The sequence below is a fragment of the Lonchura striata genome, chromosome 1 (assembly GCF_050655825.1).
Source record: "Lonchura striata isolate lonStrDom1 chromosome 1, ASM5065582v1, whole genome shotgun sequence".
Lineage (NCBI taxonomy): Eukaryota > Metazoa > Chordata > Aves > Passeriformes > Estrildidae > Lonchura > Lonchura striata.
In genome coordinates this window covers 81,700,831-81,722,433 of record NC_140703.1, presented here as the reverse complement: position 1 = coordinate 81,722,433, position 21,603 = coordinate 81,700,831, and the positions used below count along the sequence as shown (strand labels likewise).

At 38.7% G+C, this 21,603-nt stretch overlaps 1 protein-coding gene across 1 annotated transcript; it reads left to right on the top strand.

Moving 5' to 3' along the window:
* The first annotated feature begins 2,408 nt into the window (after window positions 1–2,408).
* On the top strand, window positions 2,409–12,627 carry SLC10A2 (solute carrier family 10 member 2). Its single transcript, XM_021530315.4, has 6 exons — window positions 2,409–2,912; window positions 5,912–6,030; window positions 7,159–7,247; window positions 9,329–9,504; window positions 10,072–10,229; window positions 10,500–12,627. The coding sequence occupies exons 1-6, from the start codon at window positions 2,491–2,493 to the stop codon at window positions 10,622–10,624; spliced, it is 1,089 nt and encodes a 362-aa protein (XP_021385990.2). The 5' UTR covers window positions 2,409–2,490; the 3' UTR covers window positions 10,625–12,627.
* The last annotated feature ends 8,976 nt before the right edge of the window (window positions 12,628–21,603 follow it).

Genomic DNA, 21,603 nt, shown 5'->3' with positions numbered 1-21,603 from the left:
CTGCAACATGCCAAGTTTTTAACTGTGCCTGTAAATATTTCAAGGTCTTGGACAAGGTTTTAATTCCCTAACACATGAGGAATTCTTGATACAGACATTCTCATCTGTGCTATATTGTGGCAATGTCAGCCTAATAATAAGTTGAATTCAGAAGGGGTCTCTTCTGTTTCCAGACAGCATTTTTGTGATCTAAGGTTTTATACAGCTAGCTGCTGAAATAATGACTCACAATCATCCCTTTTTAAATAGAGGGAAAAAAACAAAGGCAAAACTAGCAGTTAAATACAGGTTAATTTTACACAATTTGCTACTTCACAAGGCCACACAGGTAGCTGATGTACTGTTTATCCTTAGCTAAGCACAAAACCTCAGCATGAAGGTCTCCCCCTACACACTGTTCCCAGAAATCAAAGTCCAAAATGACAACTGCACTGTCTAGTCCCTTAGCAGAGGCTGGAGACCCAAACCAGGGACATTTCATCTGTGCTGTCTCTGAGGGTGCAGCATCAAGCACCCCTGCAGCACCCAGACAAAGGGTCAGAAGGAGATGGAAGAGGTAAAAGCAAGGTCCTGCACGAGGCTCTGCTGAGAACCAGCCACTCTTAAGTCTCAGGTCCCCTCCCAGACTACTCACTCTGGGTTTCCACAGCATACCAAATATTTACAGGACTAGGAAAGTTGCCCCCAACCCCAAGGTTTGCTGGAGATTTCAAGACACTTGTAAAAAGATTTTAGTTTCAACAAGAAGCAAGTTCAAGTGCAAATCAAGACTCTGATAGAGGTTTTATAGAAAATATTAATACGGCATTATTAATATGGCTTTAAAAACCTTATGAGCACTTTAAAAGATTTGGATTGAAAAGTAAAATCTCCTAAAACATTCTGTTTGAAAGCAAGCATATAAAGGAGAATAAGTTTTTCTGCCAAACTGAGATCTTGTAGCTTTCTCTTCCTTTCATCTGCTCCTTATTACCTTACTTGTTGTTCTGTTAGACATAGCCTAGTCACATAGATGTGGCACTAATCACAGGGTAGGGGTTGCCAGCTGCCTGGGAGGATAAAGCTACTCTGACATTATCCCATCAGGCACCCAACAGTGACTTAGGAGATACAGACATTTGGCTGACCCCTTTGTAAAGAAACAGGTGCCATCTGAGCATGCTGGGAAATCCTTTCCAATGCAGTCAGCTCCCCCTACATGATTCAAGGTTTAAAGTATAAAAAAAAAAGCAACTCCTATAATTCCTATCATTTCACACATTGATGTTAGGAACAAAAGTCCTGAGACTTCCAGTGAGAGTCTTGCTTGTTGAAGATAATTATGGCTTACCCAAATAAAAAATATTTCTGCGTTGAAAAACAAAGATTATTGGGGGGCATCAATTGCACTTTACATGTCAGACTTGATTTTAGTCTAAGATCTACACTTGAAGATACTTCTGCCACAAAGCTTTGGCACAGGTAAAGAAGAATAATTAAGATTCTTCCTCTGAAAACCATCCAAATTTCTAGATTTTCATGGAAGCCCAAGGGGTAAATCTTTAAAAGCTTTTCAGTATTTGAAACTTATTTTGAGCCATAGAGATGACAGAGCACAACAAGCCATACCAAAGCCAGGCACAAGAAACCTATCTCCTAACCTTTGTGCTGTACCTAGTAAAAAAAAGGTGACCTGCACTGTCATCCCTGGTGTGGATGCTGAGCATGTTGGGCAGAGAAGGGGACAATTTGCTGGGTACCAGCTCCACAGTTGTGTGCCAGCCTCACTGCCCTGCTCTCTGCTCACCACGCTTGACTCAGAGAATGGATCTCCTTCCTCCTCCGCCCTTGCCACCCCACTCTCCTCCCCTCACTGTCCAGAGATTCCATTCCAAGCTGGATCAAAGTGTGACTGCACCCACTGCACCTGACAGAAGGTGTCAGGAGGACACTGAATCTCCATGCTGCCAGAAACAAAGATTTCATGTCATTCAAATGAGCCTGTGTGTTGTGCTGAGTGTGGCACCCATTAGCAAGAGTAGCAGATTCAAATCATATCTCAGGACTTCTACTCATGGTTTCTTGTGTCTCAGTTACTCACCACACAGACCCCTGTACTGCCAGCAACATTGCATGCATGAGCAGGTCTCCCAAATGCATGCAAGAAACTCAGAGAATGAAGTCTAAACTTTCTCTTCTTCTGTGATTCCCATTTCATGGGCTTAGCAGCACTACAAGCCTCCTTTACACCCTTAAATATTAACATGCTTTTCTCTTGATGTGGGATCCCTCATTACCATATGAATAAATGATTAATGGTCACTGTACCAAAGCAGTGCAACTTTTATAACTATATGAATCAGCACTGAGCCAAACCCTGCAAGAGTAGTAAGGGTTTTCTGGCATTTATTGCACTTTATTGCTTCCTGGATCATTTAAAAGAAGTCACTGACAAACAACTGCAGGCTTGAAAGTTTACTGCGGATGTAGTGAGCAGCTCTGTATTTCAAAATGCAGACAAACTTTCTTTCCCAGCAATTTAATGCTGGTTCTTTGGCAGAAAACTCCACGGCTTGTCCAGCAAATGCTACTATTTGTGATGGCACCTCTTGTGTATTGACAGGAGACAATTTTAATCAAACTTTGAGCGTAGTTTTAAGTACTGTTCTAACAATCATGCTGGCTTTGGTGATGTTCTCCATGGGCTGCAATGTGGAAATTAAGAATTTCTTGGGCCACATAAAAAGACCCTGGGGTATATTTGTGGGTTTCCTTTGCCAGTTTGGAATTATGCCTCTCACAGCCTTCTTGCTCTCTTTGGCCTTTAACGTCCTTCCAATTCAAGCTGTCGTGGTGATGATCATGGGATGCTGTCCAGGGGGCACAGCCTCGAATGTCATTGCCTACTGGGTGGATGGAGACATGGACCTAAGGTAAGAGCAGCCTAAATACTTCCTGTGGCTCTTTACATGTAAATTGTAAATTTTACATTAAAAAGGACTGTCTGATCTGCCTGATGTTTTTCTTAGCTTCCTGGCACATGCATGCTGGTTTCTCCTTGTAAAGATGGTTAGTTACTGTAATTGAAATAAATATAAGAAGAATAGCAAATATCCTTGATTCATTGAGAATTCATGAAGAAGATATCACAACAGAATTGTGTGTATTAGAAAATATCTTTATTGTTAAACTTCAGATCCTGGAGCAAATATCATCTATGAAGACAATTAAAATAATATACAATATGAAAACTTTGCCTAAATTAAAATTACTTTTCCTTCTCCCAAGGCCTTTAATAGTAAAAATATTTTTTTAAAAATAGCATTTTGGGACCAGAATCCTCTCTACAAAATAGTGGCTATGCAACTTTCCTTGAAGTAATATTTCTTTAAAAAGAGCTCCTGTGGAAAAATATTTTCCCTCCTTTTGTGTTCTATACATTAAAAAGACAGGTATTTCTTTTCTCAATGAATACTAGTTCTAACAAATACTTGTGATAATTCTTTCTGCTCCTGGAACCTTATGCAAAATCTTCAAACTAAGGGAAGATTTTACAGGCTAGCAACCACTTCTTAAGGCAGCCCTGCACATCAGGGGCAATGAAAACCTTCCTTTGTGGCAGTGTGATGGTCTCAATGACAAAGTGCTATGAACTCAGAAACAGATGTGTAAGGCAACTGACATGGCCTAGGACATCAAACACACAGGTGAAGTGAGCTCTACTCTTGACGCAAATTCTATGGGGGGTTCATCAACTCTAAGAGCCTCTAAAAATAAGTCATCTTTTTAGTTTTATGTCCTGATTACTCTAGTATAAAATAAACAGGATCATTTGTCTCTTTCCTACAGAGTAAAATAAATTGGAGCATTCATCCAATTTATCATAGCCAGTCTTAACTAGAAATGGAAAAAATAGTAGAAGCAAGAAAGATGTGGAGCTAGAGTAAATAGTCTAAGAATGCTAACATCTGTAGCTTTAGTACAACATTTTTTTCATCCTTTGAAAATATTGAACTTTTCTGTCACATATAGGTGTTAACGTAAAAAAAGCTTTCAATTTATAAATGAGGTTAGCTCTGCTAACCCTTGACTTCCTCATTGTAGAGGAAAAATCTATGATATTAAGAACTGTAAGACTCTTAATTTCAACTAATAGAGGTCTAAGAAATCACAGATGAGAAGATTGAGTACAAGGCTGAAATTTTGTTCTAATCTCTCCTGGAAAGAATAAACTGAGCTAAACTATGCTTAATCAGCTCTGTATGTTCAGGATTGCTCTAATGATATCAATGGTAAAAATTCAAATTTATAATGCTGTAAACATGAACAGGATTTCTATCCCATGATGCTGACAAAGGGTGAAGTTAATTTAAAGTGCCTTTAAAAGTTTATTGTTCAGGTAAAGACCTCTACTTTAGGTCAAAGGCTTTTGGTCAGTACCTTTCCAACAAAGATGCAGCGACCACAGGATACAGGAGGTACAGCAGATTGTCAAGGCAAGCATCTTCTCTTCTCAGTAGAAGAATAACATTAGAAGTTGTGTGGATGGTTTCTGGAGCTACCACAGTATGTTAGAAACCTGCCCATCATATCAGACAATGCTTTGGTTTTAACTGTAATATTTTATGATTATATATTACAACATATGGTCATTGTAGATATTTTGTTTCAAAACCTCTCTGAGCAAATAGACCACAAGTTAGAGAAGGAATTAGTTTTATAATTAGCATTATGATCATAGTCAGGTGAAGTATGATCTTTCATGTCTTTCTTAGTAAATCAAACACAGCTGATATACTCTAATGATTCCCCATAGAGATATCTCTTAATATTTCACAAAAACAACTGCTTATGTAGAAACAGGGTTAGGGGATGGCCAGACTTTGGAGAAGGAGGTACATTCAGGAACAGTATAAAGATACAGGAAGCACAGAGGTAGGAACATGAGGGTTTTTTTTTTTCCATTTGGGAGTTCATCAAACCTTAATTGTAGCCCGTAATTGTTTTTCTCTGTAGGAGAATTCTATAGGAGCTCTTTTGCTACAGGCTCCTGCAAAATCTTATTCAATGACTCTAAAGCAGAGAATGACTGGAACCAAAATGAATGCAGATATTCCTGTGGTTTCTGCATTGATTTTTCTAGATTTCTCTGGATCTGCTCATTTGTGGGCCAGGATCAGTAGTCCCTTTTCTGAGAACAAGCAACAATAAAGAGAAATCTAAAGTGAGGTCAGAAGAAAACTTTCAAAATTTCTTGACTAGAACACTCTCTCACTATTTTTATACCAGAAAAATGAGATTTGTATGCATAATTTTATCCATTGTATTCCAGTTCCAATGTCTTTTTCTATTCCTTCACGCCTGTAGCAGTACATCTTTTTGTACAACAGAAAACAGAAATATCTTTGCAAAATGCAACAACAATACTTATGCTAAGCCTCACTGAGTGATTCTTAGCACCTACTTTTTGGCCTTGAGCAAAACAAGCCAGAAAAGGGAATTTTATTATATCACAAATTGTAGACAATTTGAGTTCAATTTTAACACTCTAGAGCTGCTGCTACAATGGAAAGCTCCATTTGATGTCCATCTCTGCCCCTGTTCCCTGCTTGCCATCCTCTCTGAAACCAGCCAGACAGGCAGCATGGAGACAGATTTGACAACAGACCTTTCTGCTGGCCACCTGTCTGACTGGCATCCTTTGTACCAAAAGTTATGGTTCTGTGGCTGCAGAACACCTTGATTTTTCACATTCTTTTCTTTTCAGCAGAAGCCATTCCTTTCATTTAGCTTTTCTCTAACCTGATAAATTGTCTGTAGCCAGCAACATTTCTTGCACAACCTTTCACAAGGTGTGAAATGGTAATAAGAAAACGAGAAAGACTGTGGGCTAGCATGAGATGAACTGTCACTGTAACCAATTTCTTTGCAGCATCAGCATGACAACTTGCTCCACGCTGCTTGCAATGGGAATGATGCCACTTTGTCTCTTTATTTACACCAAAATGTGGACTGATGCTGATGCAATTGTACTCCCCTATAACAGCATTGGTGAGTCCAGTGAAAGAGTACTTTCCCTTCTGTCTATCCTCCATTCAGGGACAACCACTTCTATACCATCATCCTGCAATCAGGAAGAGATTACCTCAGATTTTTACAAATATTCCTCTTTCTACTTTTTAATAATCTCCATAGGCATTAGGCACCAAAAATCACTGCACATCATCCACAGCTCTGCCAAAGAAAGACTTGAAGTTGTTATAAATATTGTACAGATAATTATGACAAAATTGTGCATGTTTTTCTTTCCAAATGGCTTTGAGACCTATGTGGTAGTGGGATAAGAATATAGAATAATTCATATAGGAATAATTTCTTCTTCTGAATGAAAGTGTTTATAACAGCTTTAAGACACAATCCTGCAAAGTGCTAAATGCTGAGGCCATAATCTGGCAAAATACTTAAGCACACGTGGATAATTAGGCAAGTGATTAAAGCTGCTGAGTATCTTTGAAAAGCTGCAATCTACACTGCCAGGAGTGGCTTCATTTGACTTCCTGTCAAAAATCTCATCCAGCTACAAAGAGAAAATAGTTAAAGTATTTAGAAATACATGCTCCAGTGCTTTGCAGAGCTGTGGCCCTAGTGCTTATCAAGTACAGTTCCATGTTGTGCTAATCTTAAAAGCCAGCAGAATCACTTGCACATTCTTCAACTTCACTTCCCGTTGTCCTTGGGGAAAAACAAAAATCCAATTGGTTGCTTGTGCTTTCAAAATAAATACTGGAGGGGGAAGGCCAAAACAAAAGAAGCTCTAAACGAGTTCCTGATACGGTACAGTAGCGAAACACCTGCAGACAAAATGAACATTTAATAAAGCTACTCACATCACAGGATAGCGATGATTAGCACACTCAGATTTCTGTCTGCCTTTCTGATGCAGGTGAATGAGCATGTAGCTCAGCAGAATGGCAATTACTTCAACAGGCTGCCAAAGATAACAGAGTCTATAGAAAAGCAAATGGGCAGGTGCGGGTAGGGTGCGCGTGCAAGTCCGGGTGTGCACGCCAGAAACATCCCCTGAAAGGCTGCTCCAGGCACACAGTCACTCGTGATGTCTGTCCTGTTGTGAGCTCTTGCACCATACAGGGTCTTGACTTCTCTTTTATTTTTTTACAGGACTTTCTCTGGTAGCTCTTATAATTCCTGTTTCGTGTGGAATATTTATCAACCACAAATGGCCTAGTAAAGCAAAAATCATACTTAAGGTAGGATATATAAGGTTGAAGTATAAGCAATTATGGACAAATTATGGAATCAGTGGGACCACTGAAGCAGTACATTGCTATTCATAGTATTAGTATCTGACTTCATAAGACTTGGAAAGTTTTCAGAAGAAAACAAATGAGGTGCTGTGGAAATGTATTGCTTTTCCCCTGCACAAACATGCATGAGTTGCATGCATTATAAGAGACCATCATTACCTAAAGAACCTGCTTTTGTCTTTGGCTGCAACTACGTTAGTAATTGAGTTCAGTGTATAATGTAAACTGAAATTGGAAGGAAAATCATTCAAAGCAGTTTTTCTCTGCAAAACAATAAAAAATAAAATCATTCTGGATCAAAATGCCTTTCTCCTTTTAAGAGAGTTTCCTGCTTTTTATGAGCCAATTTTTGAGTGTGAAGCCAATTTTTATTAAAAAATAATAAACAGAAAATATTCCAACTCTTATATAAACCTTAAAAAACTATTCACAAAATACAGCTATCTTTGCAAGATGGTTTCAGATACATCAAAAATACTGGGATTTTAGCAAAAAACTGTTCTCATCAAAATAATAATTCAGCCATATATAGGGTGGCAGCAAATTAACCATTGTGTACATTTGGTTTAGGTTTAAAGAGACTTTCAGATGTGCTAAGAATTTTTGGCCTCTGTTAACCATTCTTACATAACAAATATAGTATCTAAATTTTCTTAAAGAAAACTAGTCTGGTCACCTGTTTTTCTACCTATATTTGTTATCACTTCTTTGCTATTGGCTCAGACAGCATAGAGCACAAGTAAGGTCTTTTTAAGTCAATCCATTTTCATTAAATTGCTAGCCTATCATGTTGCATTTTTAAATGCATTCACATCTTACTTTTTCTATTTAATCAGTTGAGGGGAAAGCACGGACTTGTACTCACATGTAAAGAAACTACCTGATCTCTCAGCAAAGCCCCATTTCATTCCTTCTTACTGAGTGGGTGAGCAGCCCACAGATGAGAGTTTGCTTTGTGTAGGACAATGAAGCATCAAGTGAAGATTGAGCCATTGCTGTCAGAATAAGGCCTATATAGTGAGAAATTCAGACAAGAGAAAAAAGACAGTGTGCCAGGTGAAAGAAGAGCTTGTCATGGCCAGACCATGTTTCTTCTTCCTAAGTGTATGTGGTTAATAGCTCAGCCAAACAAAAGCACTTGTTCACTCAGTGCTCTTAAAAATGCTTCAGCCAAAGACTGATGAAACCACTTCAATGGCAATACACGTTTTAGCTGAGGAATAGATTCACCTAAGCTTAGACTAAGAAGTGTGTCTCTGAGATCCCTGGCAACACAGGCTATAATGACAGATGTTCCACTTGGATATTGAAAAGAGAGTGAGTTATAACTTTTTTAGGCAAGTAGTGGTAAAGATCTCAGTACATTCAGTCACAGCAAATAAAATAATCTGCAGTGCTTAGGTCTATGTAGAAGGGCTATACAAGCTCATAACCAGTTTTCAAGCATTAATTTTTAGCCTCATTAAAGATTTAGCCTGCAATTGGCAAATAATTTCCTAGCAATAGCTCACTAGCAATCTAGTGTGTAATTAGCACACACTGTACTAAGCCTCAGAGTGTGATTCACCAAGGGGGGGGGGAGGAAAATGCAGTATTCTACCTACTAGGCTGTCCGTTTCTCAACAACTCTGGGGAATTTTTTCTAATACGTGCACCATTCCTCACTCATATCACATCTGTAAAATTATTTTTCATCTCCAGCCCTAAGTACAATTATAGTCAAGGCTTCAAAAGACTAGTTTTACAGATATCTGCTATAGATACCTATTACAGCTCTGTCTTGAACTGTAGTCACACCTTGAAATGTATCATATATCTTCTGTTTGTTAAAATGGCAACTATCTCATCTCTCTGCCTGCTTTGAATTGTATTGGTGTAAACATTAGATTTCATATTTAACATGACATTTCAATGACTCATGTTTGACACCATGTTTGTTGCCATTAAATTTCCTTGAGGTCTCATGTGTGCAGTGTTCTGTGGTTCTGTGACTCTGACTCAGTTCCTCTTCTTTTGCTTCACAGGTAGGTTCCATTGTTGGAGCAGTGCTCATCGTGCTCATTGCTGTGGTTGGGGGAATACTCTACAAAGGCTCCTGGGTTATCACACCAAAACTATGGATCATTGGCACCATATTTCCAGCGGCTGGCTATACTTTAGGATTCTTTCTGGCTCGTCTAGCTGGTCTGTCTTGGAACAGGTAATGCATAGCCTTTATTCAACTGCGTAAAAAGATTTTATTTAGCAATTAATCAATGCTGAGAATGCTCCCTAAACATTAATTATGTTACAAAGTCACTCATTCATTAAGCCTGTTTTTTGTGATACTATGTGCAGACAAAACTTTTCTTGTGCACATTAATTTACAGAATCTGATAATAACATTTCCACCAACCCTTCATGTTTGCACTTTTTGTGCCAATGTCTAGCACTTCAAGCAAATTAAACAGACCTGACTCGTAAGTGGTTTGGAACTGCAGTAAAACCCCTCATGTAGACAGCAGTCTACAATTTAGAACATCACTGCAAGAGAGGGAGACAGTGAGTGCCACATATGTGCTTTGAAGGTGGTTCACAGTCTTCTACAGCTGCTGAACTGCCAATAATTTGTGGTACCAGCCATAGGTGGAGTGTTTTGCTGACTATGTCAGCTGAAGAAAACCATTTTCTTAGTTATCCTTTACATTTTTTGCTTATCCAGATTAGTAAAAAGCATAAGGACCCACTGGATGCTATTTCCCAACTGTCTTTGTATTATTCCCTTTAGGTGTCGTACAGTGTCTTTGGAAACAGGCATGCAAAACACTCAGCTATGTTCCACTATAGTACAGCTCTCATTCACTCCTGAACAACTTGAACTGATGTTTACTTTCCCACTCATCTACAGCATTTTCCAGCTGTTGTTTGCGCTACTAATTTTAGGAGGTAAAGTATAGTAATTTTTTATTATAGAACCATAATTATTATTATTACCCGTTTAACTTTTCACATATATTGAGAAAACTAGAAGGGATAAAAATAATCAAATGGATTTCAAAATCAAAGCATAGCTTTAAAAAAACCTTTTGGAGATGTTGGAATTCTTTAGCAATACAAGGAAAGAAAGTGTTGCATGGATATATGTTACTACAGCATCTTTTTTCAGGCAATTTTTATAATTCTTTTATTTAATACTGTCCATGTATTGATCCTCAGGCTACCGTCTTTACAGAAGACATCATGTCAAAACAAACACAGACATTGAGAAAACAGCACAAAAAGAGGATTCAAAATCAAGTGCTAAAATAAATGGAGGATTTGTATCAGACGAGATGAAATAGACAATTACATCTGTTTCCACCAGCTATGAAGATAAAGAATATATGGTTTATTTAAAACTTTTTTTTCACATGCTGTTTTTTCATAGAAATATTCAACAAAAGAAGTTCTGCTGACAGCGAGACTTGTACAGTGAGACTTTAAAATTAATAACTTAAGAAAAATCTACTTTAATTTTTAACATGGTTTTTGCCACAATTGTAGAATCTGGTTTTGAGGCTAATTCCCTAAATTCTGGATTATTTCACATTTTATTATTATGGATTATTTAACAAAAAGCAGAATAAAGGTGGGCTATTGCTAAAAAGAACCAGATATCTGCAACTCCAACCCATGATCCTGCAAATGCATCTGCTAGTCTCAACCCCACACAAAACAAAAAGAAATCTTGTGAAAGTGTCTGAGCAGGATCAGGAGTTGATATGGAAGATCTGGTAAGGCTGAATATGAATCAAGCATGAAACTGGACCAAGCCAATAATGAAATAAAAGTTTCATTTAGGTCAGTCTGGGCAAACTAAAGCACTGCATTAATTGCTTGAAGCATTAATTTATTCTGAAGCTATAATTTTAGCAAGTGCAAGGCACCTTATGACTCCATTATTTTTCCCAAAGTAATGGATAGTAATAGAATGTAGCAGTCTTAACTCTTTGGTCTGGGTCTTTTAGGTGCTGGATACAGGAACAGAGAGACAAAGGTGAGGCCTTAAGCCTTGAGCAATTTTAGTGACAGCAGTGACAGCTGCATGCAAAGGAGCAAGCACAGGTTCTGGAAGTGTAAGAAATTAGCAGTTTCTGCACTGAAAGGAAGGCATTTGAAAATGAAACAAAAAATGTCCCTTATTCATCCAGGACTGCTTCCACCAATCTTAACATGAGACAGCAGTTCTTGGAGAGAGTTATATATTTTTGCAACTTTATGAGCTAAATAAATTTGAACCTAACAGATGTCTATGGTATAGCTGACAATTTTAAGATTTTATTTATATAAACCACAAATAGAAATAATTGGATGTACACATACATTATATATTGTTTGTTTCTGAAAATTCAAGAGTTCATGTGGAAATCTCTCCTAATTGTGTGGAGAAAATAAGTACATTTCTAGGAGAAACAGTGCAGTAAACTCATTGCAGCTGTAATTTTTTAAGGAAACACTCAGTAACATTGGTCCTGTAGCTGTTATGTAAAGAAAATATCCAGAGAACTTCAGGTAAATGAGTGAGAGGTCAGCTGACCAAAAAATTCAAGAGTGAACCAACTATCAGCACATGGAAACAATATACCTTTCTGTTATATTCAAGTGGACTTTCCAAGTTTTGGTGAGTTAATGTGGCAGGTTTTGTACAAACATAACTGAAATTTAAGAGGAATTTAAGTTCCCAACATGCAGCTTTCCACTGCTGCAGAAACATGCCCAGTACTAAACAAAGAATAAATTATTGTTGTCTACCTTATGTTAGGGAAAGGGTCTCAAAATGTTCCTGAATTCTGTGAGGCTTGAAGCTGCTTTACTTTTGGTGAGGAGATCAGAACAATCATAACTTCCAAGGAGGAGCTCAACACTGAGTGGGAATTAGTACACAACAAGGTGTTCTGTGTTTTATAGAACAAAGATTAGACAGAACAATGTAGCAAAGGCTGTTATGGAGAAATCATAAATTGTGAAATAACACTTTCATCAAGAAAAGTGTTATTTCACAATTTCACAAGCTGTTATTTGTAACATCTGTACTAAAATGGTTATTATCTTGGTCCTGCATCCGTCAAAAAATGGGCAATGGAACTTACTTAGGATCATGTCTTTCTTACACACAAAGCTGCTACTCTTCCCCTATGCTTGCTAAACTTCAATTTTTCTGTGTATATTTCAAGCAGATCTTGAAAATGTATTGAAGAATAATAGTTTGTCTTGCTTATATTCTGTGTGTGTGTGTCTGTGTGTCTGTGTGTGTATTTAACACAACTGTATAAACACTGAACTAAATAAAGTCAGAAACTATTTATAATTTTGCCCACTGGAGTAATTTAAGGTGAAAAAAGAGTTGAAACCAAAACCGAACATGCAGACAGAGTTTATAGCTTTGAGATGTAACAAAAACATCTCACGTTATGGGTCAAATGGATATGTTTAATAACCCTAGAACCACAGACAGTTTGGGTTGGAAGGGGCCTGGAAATGTCATGTAGTCCAACCTTCCTGCAATGAGCAGGGACATCTTCAACTAGATCAGGTTGCTCAGAGCCCCATCCTATCTGATCTTGAATGTTTTCTTCTAAATCTCCAGCTGTAGAAGTGGAGTCTGGACAACACCAGCATTAGATCACTTGGGGCCTGGGGTGGACTACCTCACAGTAGTGTAAGGAACCACTGGGGAAGATGTGTCCTCTCCCCAGAGATGTCCAAAAAGATGTTTGGGCATATAGAGACCTATAAGTGAGGGGATATGGGCTGTTCAGTTGCTGAGGTCTAGTGGCTTCCAACCTTTCAGTTATTGTCAAAATATTGGCATTGTCAGAAGGAAAACCCTGGACTGCTGAGATCAGCTTGTTTAACCTGTTCAGTGTCACCACCTCACATTCCACAGTATGAAAATCCTTTCAAAGAAAGGCAGTATCACTGAGTCACCTCTACTTTTTAAGCAATCTTCTATGCATGGAAACAACATGTGGATGGGACATTGCAGCTTGTGCAACTTAAAAGCATCATGCGGTATTGTCCAGGCTAATAAATGTCCATTCTAATTAACTCTTACACATACTGGCAATCAGGAATTTACCATTTCTAAGAAGTCCTACAGGTTCTAGGCTACCACTGCTAGTTTACAGTTAGATAGTAATTCATGGCCAGAGTGCTTGTGTAGTCCGTGACTTTGCTGCAGTGCTGGTTCTCAAGCTGTTGCAGTCAAAATGAAATGAAGCATGTCTAAGGACAGACACCCTACAAGTTGAAATGATAGTTGAATTAATGCCTCACTCATCCCAAGGTCTGTAGTATAAGGCCTACAGAGATGCAAAAATCGCACTTGCCAAGCCAATCTGTCACCATAAACCTGGATATAAATAAGCATTCTCTGGTCAGCGAAAAGGAGACACAACACCACAGATTTAATCATGCCCAACATGTCAGAATTGTCCATCTCTATAAAGTAGATTTAGATGGCCTGACATAGATCAAATATCTAAATCTTTAGTCTCAGACAGAAAAAAAAAAGAAAGTTGAAATTATTACCTCTTTTTATATTTCTTTCTGTTTCTGCATAAGGTCTCTGAGCATACAGAGATGACCAATCTGTCTCCTTTAACCAGGAAGATAGGCTTTGTAGTTGAGAAAATAAAAACTAGACAAAATAAAAGACTGGTGATTCTAACCTTCTATTATACAACTTCTAATACAACTAATTTCTCATCTGACTTAAAGGCAGGTAAAAGAGCTGGTTCAGTCATATAGTGTGCTGTATTAGTCAGAAGAAGTGTAATTTGGGTAGAATTAACAAACAAATCGATTTGCCATTTACATTAAATGAGTTTCTTGTTTCAAACTGTCATGGTTTAACATCGTTTAGATTTTAGTTAAGGTAAAATCTTACCTTAAACACAAGCTACATTAGTGATTCCCTGTAAGGACCTTGGCAGCTTCATTCGGACCTAACAGAACAAATAAGCTGGCTAGTTTTGGATATTGACAACCTGTTGAACCACTTAAGAGAGCTGACTACACCCATGTGAAATCACATTTAAAGATGAACAAGCCCCAGGAAAAGCTCTCTTGCTTCCTGCCTTTGGACATTGGCTGGGCCAGGTCCCGCTCCACTGCACAGCCCACGCAGACTGATGGGGCAGCACCTATGTTGAAGCAAGCAAATGTTAAAGTAACTGTGATCCAATGAGAAACTTGAAGAGAGACATGAGAGAGATGAGAAGCATCACCCCAGGGATAGAAGAAGAAAACCTCTGTTCCCAGAGATAAAACAAGAGAACATTTGTTTCTATACTGGAAATTTCTATACTTAAAATTGCACACCAATAAGCTGAAATGGCCCATGGTGGTAGTTGTGGGAAGACTACCAAACCGTGGGAGGGACTTGATGATTGCAGATTTCTGGGCAGCTGCTATTCATTACAATTAAAACCACGAGAGAACAGTTTTCTGTGGAAAAGTCGCCATGACATGGCAGGAGAGATTCCTCTCCTTAAGTGAACTGAAGAAAGATTATTTTAGAAGTGGCAAACTGACTGAAAATATCAAATTTTGTCTCTTTACATTGTCAGTAGGAATAGAAATAGGAGTTGGAGGGAGAAGTGTTCTGAAGGTTTATTTTGATTTCTTATTATTTTTCTTTTAGCTCTCTTAATGAAGCTTTTTTTTATACCCTTCAAAGTTTTGAGCCTGCTTTGCTCTCATCCTAATCCTTATCTCACAGCAGAAAATGAGTAAATAATTCTAGTGGGTGCACTGGCATTTGGCCAGCGCTAGACCCACTACATTAATTGGTGCATTGGCCAGGAAACTCGGATTGGTGAACCAAAGCCACTACGCTTAATTGGTGTTTCTGCCCAGCTGAACTGAAACTGCCACACAAACTTATAAGCTTTTGATGTTCAAAACCTGCTTTTATAATATCTGCCAGTCAGTATAATTTTTGTCAGCCACAGAAAAGAGAAATGAGCTTATCTTTTTTGTGGTCAAACCAATTAGCATATTGTACACTTGATGAAAATCTAAAAGAATAATCAGTATTCCTGAGTTCCCAGGGTGCAGACCTTCACTTCTTGGTATCTGACCAGCATCTGCTCTCCACAGATTAATTGTGCTTACTTACATTGAGAATTAAAGCAAATATAGTGCAACAGTTCCATAACCAAATGGTAACCAATCAGGCCTGACTGGATCTTTCAAGCCAGAACTGAAGGGCAGTAAATTTCTGCTTCTATCGCATAAAAAATATTCATTCTACTCCAAAACAACTCAATTAAGCTGAACACTAAATTAACTTAAAATATCAAACATAAAAATAACTTTTACTTGCCAGGATATCTGTCAGTCTTCAAACTGGAATTGCATAATATGGACAGTTGAAGGCTCTGAATAAGTCCTAATTTGTTTTCATTAATAGATATGTGCTGTGGAATTATATCACCCTCTCCCTTTTATTTCCATTAAATTGAGCCATCTACAAGTAAGTTTCCAGTATCAACCTTTTGCCCTTCCCTAGAAAGAAGCAGTCAGTACTGTCAGTAGAAAAAAATAGAGGTCTCTGGAGAACAAGCCATCAAACTGTTCAGACATCTGATTTAGGACAGGGAGAATTCTGGAAGGGGATGAAGACATTGTGAAAGATCAACACGACATTCAGTTGCCTGAAGATAGGGTCTAGTGCGAAGTGAGATGCCCTGGGCTGTCCTGCCTGGATTTCCACAGCCAGTCCAGGAAGTCGCAAGTATTCTCTAGTCCTGTGTCCTGCCTGAACCTGCCACGGCCCTACAGCAACTAAAATGGCACCATACACTTGTTTAATCACCCCAATCTCCCTTGTGACTTGTAATTCATCCTTATTTGCAGGGTTTCCTGTGGTAGATATGAATTCTTCCACAGTCAGATGAAAGGTCAGCACTTAGCATAGTATAATTATAGGGCCATAAGAAGACCCTTGTGATATATTGTAAAATATTTCAGAATTTAGAAAAGCAAACAACAAAAGTGTTACTTTCAGCTGCCTCTAAGAACTGACCAAAAGTATATCTCCTTAAAAGATTTCTCCCAGCCTTGCATCTCCCCCTAGAATTACATGGGAATTGGAAAGGTCTAGAAATAAAATTCAATGAGGAAATTCTAAACTATGTCTATGTAAACAAAGAGAATACAAAAAAGCATTAGTGATATGTCTACTTGCTCATAATAGACATAATGTAAAATGATTCAATCAATTACCAGTTTCTTTCAAAAGATCATAAATCAGCCTACTACCTTAGATGAAGTTTGATTTAGGAGAACATGAAGCTTCAGAAATATTAAATTGAAATAAAGGACAACATCTTTTGGGCTTCAATTATTTGGAGACTCAGCCATGGGGAATGAACTTTTGCCTTTTTAACCACCAGTTGAGAAATCTTTTGCAATCACAGCAAAGAAAGGGAAAGGAAAGGGAAAGAAAAACTCAATGCTGAAGAAATCTGTTATTGACTGCAGGGAGTGGATCAGCTCCTTTAAGTGGTTCACTTCCAGGTTACTACATATCCTAGATATTGTTATGAAAAGGTTTCTGTTCCAGGCAAACAGAACCCAGTTAATTTCCCTTAGAGCACACAAGGCTTACACACAGTTTCTCATTTGCTGCTATTGTTACTGGCTAAGAGAAATATTAGCAATTACACACCCAGTGTTTCTACTCACACAAATTTAACATTGCTTCATATCTTATAGATGTAACTTAATTGCTTCAGATATACTGATTAGGTCTGCTGATCAGGTATCATTAAGGTAATTTGATACATTCTTTCAAATATGACTGCAGACCTTCTGTCTCCTTCTTCTGCAATGAGTTCAAGTATTACTCATTTGGGAGATTTCATCACAGTTTTTAAATACGCTTTCCCCCACCTGAATTCAAACGAGAAGTGAGGAGGTCATATTGAGATGTTAAGGCCCTGATTAAATAATTTGATGGTACAATTAATTTCCCACAAGTGGAATTAACTACAGGGGATTAATGAAAATGTCAGGGTTACAGGTTGTGCTGGTGATGTGTTTCTAATGTCAGTAGTAAATCTGCTGTAGGTAAAGCACAAATTCTTTCAATGAAAGGCTTTTTCTTTAAAAATATACCCTGAACTCATAAAATAAACCACAGCTAGTATAGAACAATTTTCCATAAAAGTGCACCTACTCAGGAAAGAGACAAAACATACAGCTTGCCTAGAAGAACACATATCTCAGGTTTAAGTTATCCAATAATTGCTAAAAAAAAAGATAACATTAATGCACAATATCTAAAAAATGGGCTTAAGTAAAAGGTGAAAAAAGACTGATTTATGTACCGTAAATTCATTGCTAGCAATTTAATATGATCCTCAAGGTAAAGATCATAGGATAGTCTTTAATAATAATTTGCTGGAAGCTGCAGAGATATGTGCCCATACCTCTTACACCCTTTTCTTAAGCACCTACTTTTGTCATTGCCAAGTTAACTGAAGATCTGAGGTTCTTGTGTCTGTTTGTGTAGTCATCTCCAGTAAATATTAAATTCAAGGAAAAACATAAGCTCTTTTCAAATATTTTGCCTGTTGAAAGGGAAATAATATCTAAATAGAAGGACAGAATAGTCTATACCAAAATGAGCAATGTAGTGATGGGGGAAAGGAGAAAATTTAGGTAAAATTATTTTGTGAAGACATACCTAGCTGTCTATAGAGGAACCAGTCATCACATGGATTATTTTCTCTCTATTCTGTATCACTTCTCCTGTTCTGTTGTATTTTTCAGAAATCTTCCACAGAAACTGTTACATAACAGCCAGGCTGTTTACAAAATCAAAATCACAAAGAATATTTGGATATCCACTGGAATATGGTCAGACTAGTTTGCAATTTAAGAGAACATATTCTCCTTGAGGTCTTTGCAGTCACCCAGGAACATGGTGATGCTACAAAATGTGTAGAGGGTTCAGCTGCATGAGTTGGGATGTGTGGAATCAGGGATGGCTGGGAGAGGAATCTGTCTTCAGGCACTATTTCACCCCTTGTGTTCCAGCTAGCTGACCTTGTACCTTACACCAGCTGTACTTGTATCATCCATGTGGGCAGTGGAGAAGGATAAAGCAGTCACACTCTATGCATACTTTTTTCCACTTGATTCCCTACAGACCAGAGCCAGACAGCAAGCCACTACTCAGGCTTGTATGAACAAGAGACTAGGCAGGCACAAATCCAAGCTAACCTGACAGAGATGGAAGTTTAGGCTACCCCTTTTCTAGTAAATAAACTGGGGAGCAGTCTCTGACCCCAAAGCCAAGCAACATCATCTCATTCACATGCACAAAGCTCTGCTCTCTTCCCCCACGAGCAGGAAAAACACATTTCTAGCTCCCTTCTGGGAACTTTCTCCTTTATCAGCCCTAGCCTGGCACCACTCAAGAGTGCCAGGTCCCAAGAGCTGAAGCTGTGCCAGGAAAGGTGCAGTCATGAGACAACCCTCAAACCCTTGCCCTCCTCTTAGCTTATTTACTCATATAGATGTAACAATACATGCCCAAACACATTTTTTGTTTTTAAACATTTTAAATTGTCTGATTTTAGAGGGGCCAGAGAATTCAGGGTAAAGACCATATCTTTTCCCCTATTGCTTCCTTATAGACTTCTGGTACCTCTGATTCATGTTGTTAATGATAAATTAAGCTTTAACTAAGTAGGTATTTCAGTTAAAGCAATTTCTGTTTCTGTGGAAGAGAGTCTGCATTTATACAAAGAAATTAACATGTTCATTCCAAAAGATATAATGTTGGGTTGTGTTTTTTTACAGTTTAGTCATGCATTTACACTGCATTTACACTGCACATTGAACATTACATATCTTTATTGTTAAATAAATTAATGGCTATAAGTGGGAATGAAAGTGATCCCTGGAATTAAGTTTTCAAAGGAGAATTTTTACTTTTTTACTGTGTTATGAAGGCTAATTGTGTTGCATGAGCGATTTATGCTTAACTGCAGAGAACTACAGGTCCAGGTTCAGAGATGATGTGCTGTCTTTAGGCAGGGTTTTCAAAAAATCTGTGGCTCACATGTCTACATTGATATTTACTCCTGCATATGCTATAAGTCCACCCCAGCCAGCAACTAAGTTCCATGCAGCTCATTGCTCACTTTACCCTTCTTAGTGGGATGGGGGGGAAGAATCGGAGAAAGGTAAAACTGAGCAAAGAACAGTTTAATAATTGAAATAAAGCATATTAATAATAATTTTAATAATCATTATTATGACTTTTTTTCTTTTTATTGTTATTGTAATGAAAATGGGGGGCGGGGGGGAGAGAGAGAGAGGGGTGAATAAAACTCAAGCAAAACAAGTGATGCACCATGTAATTGCTCACCACCCACTGGCTGATGCCCAGCCTGTACCTGAACAGGGATCATCCCCTCCCAGCCAACTCTCCCCAGTTCATATACTGTGTGTGACATTCTGTTATACAAAATATTCATTTGGCTGGTTTGGGCCTGCTGTACCAGCCATGCTGCCTCCCTCCCAGCTTCTTGTGTACCTCCTCACTGGCAGAGCAAATGAAACTGCAAAGTCCTTGACCCAGAGTAAGCACTACTTAGCAACAACTGAAACATCAGTGTGATAATAATGTTATACTAAGTCCGAAACACAGCACTGTGCCAGCTCCTAAGAAGAGAATTAACTCTTTCCCAGACAAACCAGGACAACATTCTAAGAAAGGACACTCTTGACAGTGGAGTTGGAAGACCAATGTTGTGAGACTACTCAGTCAGATACATAAAGACCATTGCAAAAGTGCAAAATGGTTTGTTGCTCTTAATGTTAAACTCTTCAGAAAAGGTACCTGAATTCCAGAGACACATTACAGTTTAATCTAAGAGTTTCTCCGACAGTTAAGTAATATAAGCATGCAGATTCTGAAACTGCTTATAACATCATTCAGGCCAGAAATAATTTCACCCCAAAGCCCAGCAAAAGCCTAGAAATGAGGACTTCCATCACCTGTTGCTCCTCAGGGTCTCAGTGTCAGGCATGTTCTTATCAAACCTACTTGAGTCCCAGAGCAACAGAGTGTTCCTGCTGTTTCTTTTACACACAGTTGTTGTTGATGGCCTATTTCCTACTTCCTTGTCCTCCTTCTCTCAGTGTACATCAGCCAAATCACCTTTGCTTTGGAAGAGTAGGGGGACAGAGGGACAGAGTTCCATTTCCTCTTCCATTTAAGGAGATTTAAACCACATTTTTCAATTCCCTAAAGAAGTCTCAACCATTTAATTATTTTTTTACACTTGTGCTCAGCATATATTAGCACCTTTAGCACAGAGTCTTTGAGCCAAGACATCCTTGTAGTTCTCTCGACTGGTTTCCACTGTGTGCCTTCTCTGAGGGACTGTGAATTCTCAAAGCAGAAGTCCTGTGTTCTTAGCAGCATGGAAACTTTCCCTAGAGGTAGTATAACTGCCTTCACTCCTGAAAATGATGCAAGAGCACAGAGAATAGTGTGTAGGCACCCAGGGGAATGTACAGAGCATTGTATGGTATTGCTCCCAGACTCCACCAGACTGAGCAAGCAGCCAATGTGGATTTTGATTTATTCACAAAATTTGATATGGGTTTGTTGAGGCCTATGTTTTATCCCCTTAGAAGAGAGCAATGACACTGACAGTGCAGTAACACAGGACTGACAGGACTGACTGCCTGAGAGACAGGACAGACACCTCCCCCTCCCTCTGGGGCTGCCCTCCAGAGAACCTCTTCAGCCAGAGGGAAAGTAACCATGAGCACAGCTCAGCTGCTGGACTGTAGGAGAATGACCAACACAGCTGCCTCCCAGAGCTGTGTGTGCCACCAGCAACCTGTGTCAGCCATGGCACCTCAAATCCTGACACACTCCAGTCTGTGGGAGGCAATTATCCCATGCACAAGGGAATGTTGCTGAATGACAAGGTGGTCAAGAAGAAAGTCTGCACGCAGGGTTGCAGTTCATGCCCACTGCTAGCTGGTTTTGCAGTACTTGCCAGTATTGGCAAGGCCAGCCCCCAGCACTATGGGATTGAATCAGGCCCTGTCTTCTGCTTTATTGGTGTATACATATATATAGTGAGACAATCTTCCTCCTGGCTGTGTGGGGCTACCTGGCCCTCCATCTGCATGTACCATAAGCATGGTACATAAGCATGTACCAGACCCATCACAGATAGCTCTGGTCTCCTCAGGAGACAAATGTTCCATCCAGAAAGGCACTCTAGTACACACCAGCTCT

Coding starts and splice junctions, on each gene's coding strand:
- SLC10A2 (XM_021530315.4), top strand. CDS start 2,491: ATGCAGACAAACTTTCTTTCCCAGCAATTTAATGCTGGTTCTTTGGCA. Junction 6,031..7,158: donor ACTCCCCTATAACAGCATTG/GTGAGTCCAGTG, acceptor ATTTTTTTACAG/GACTTTCTCTGGTAGCTCTT. Junction 9,505..10,071: donor GCTGGTCTGTCTTGGAACAG/GTAATGCATAGC, acceptor TATTCCCTTTAG/GTGTCGTACAGTGTCTTTGG.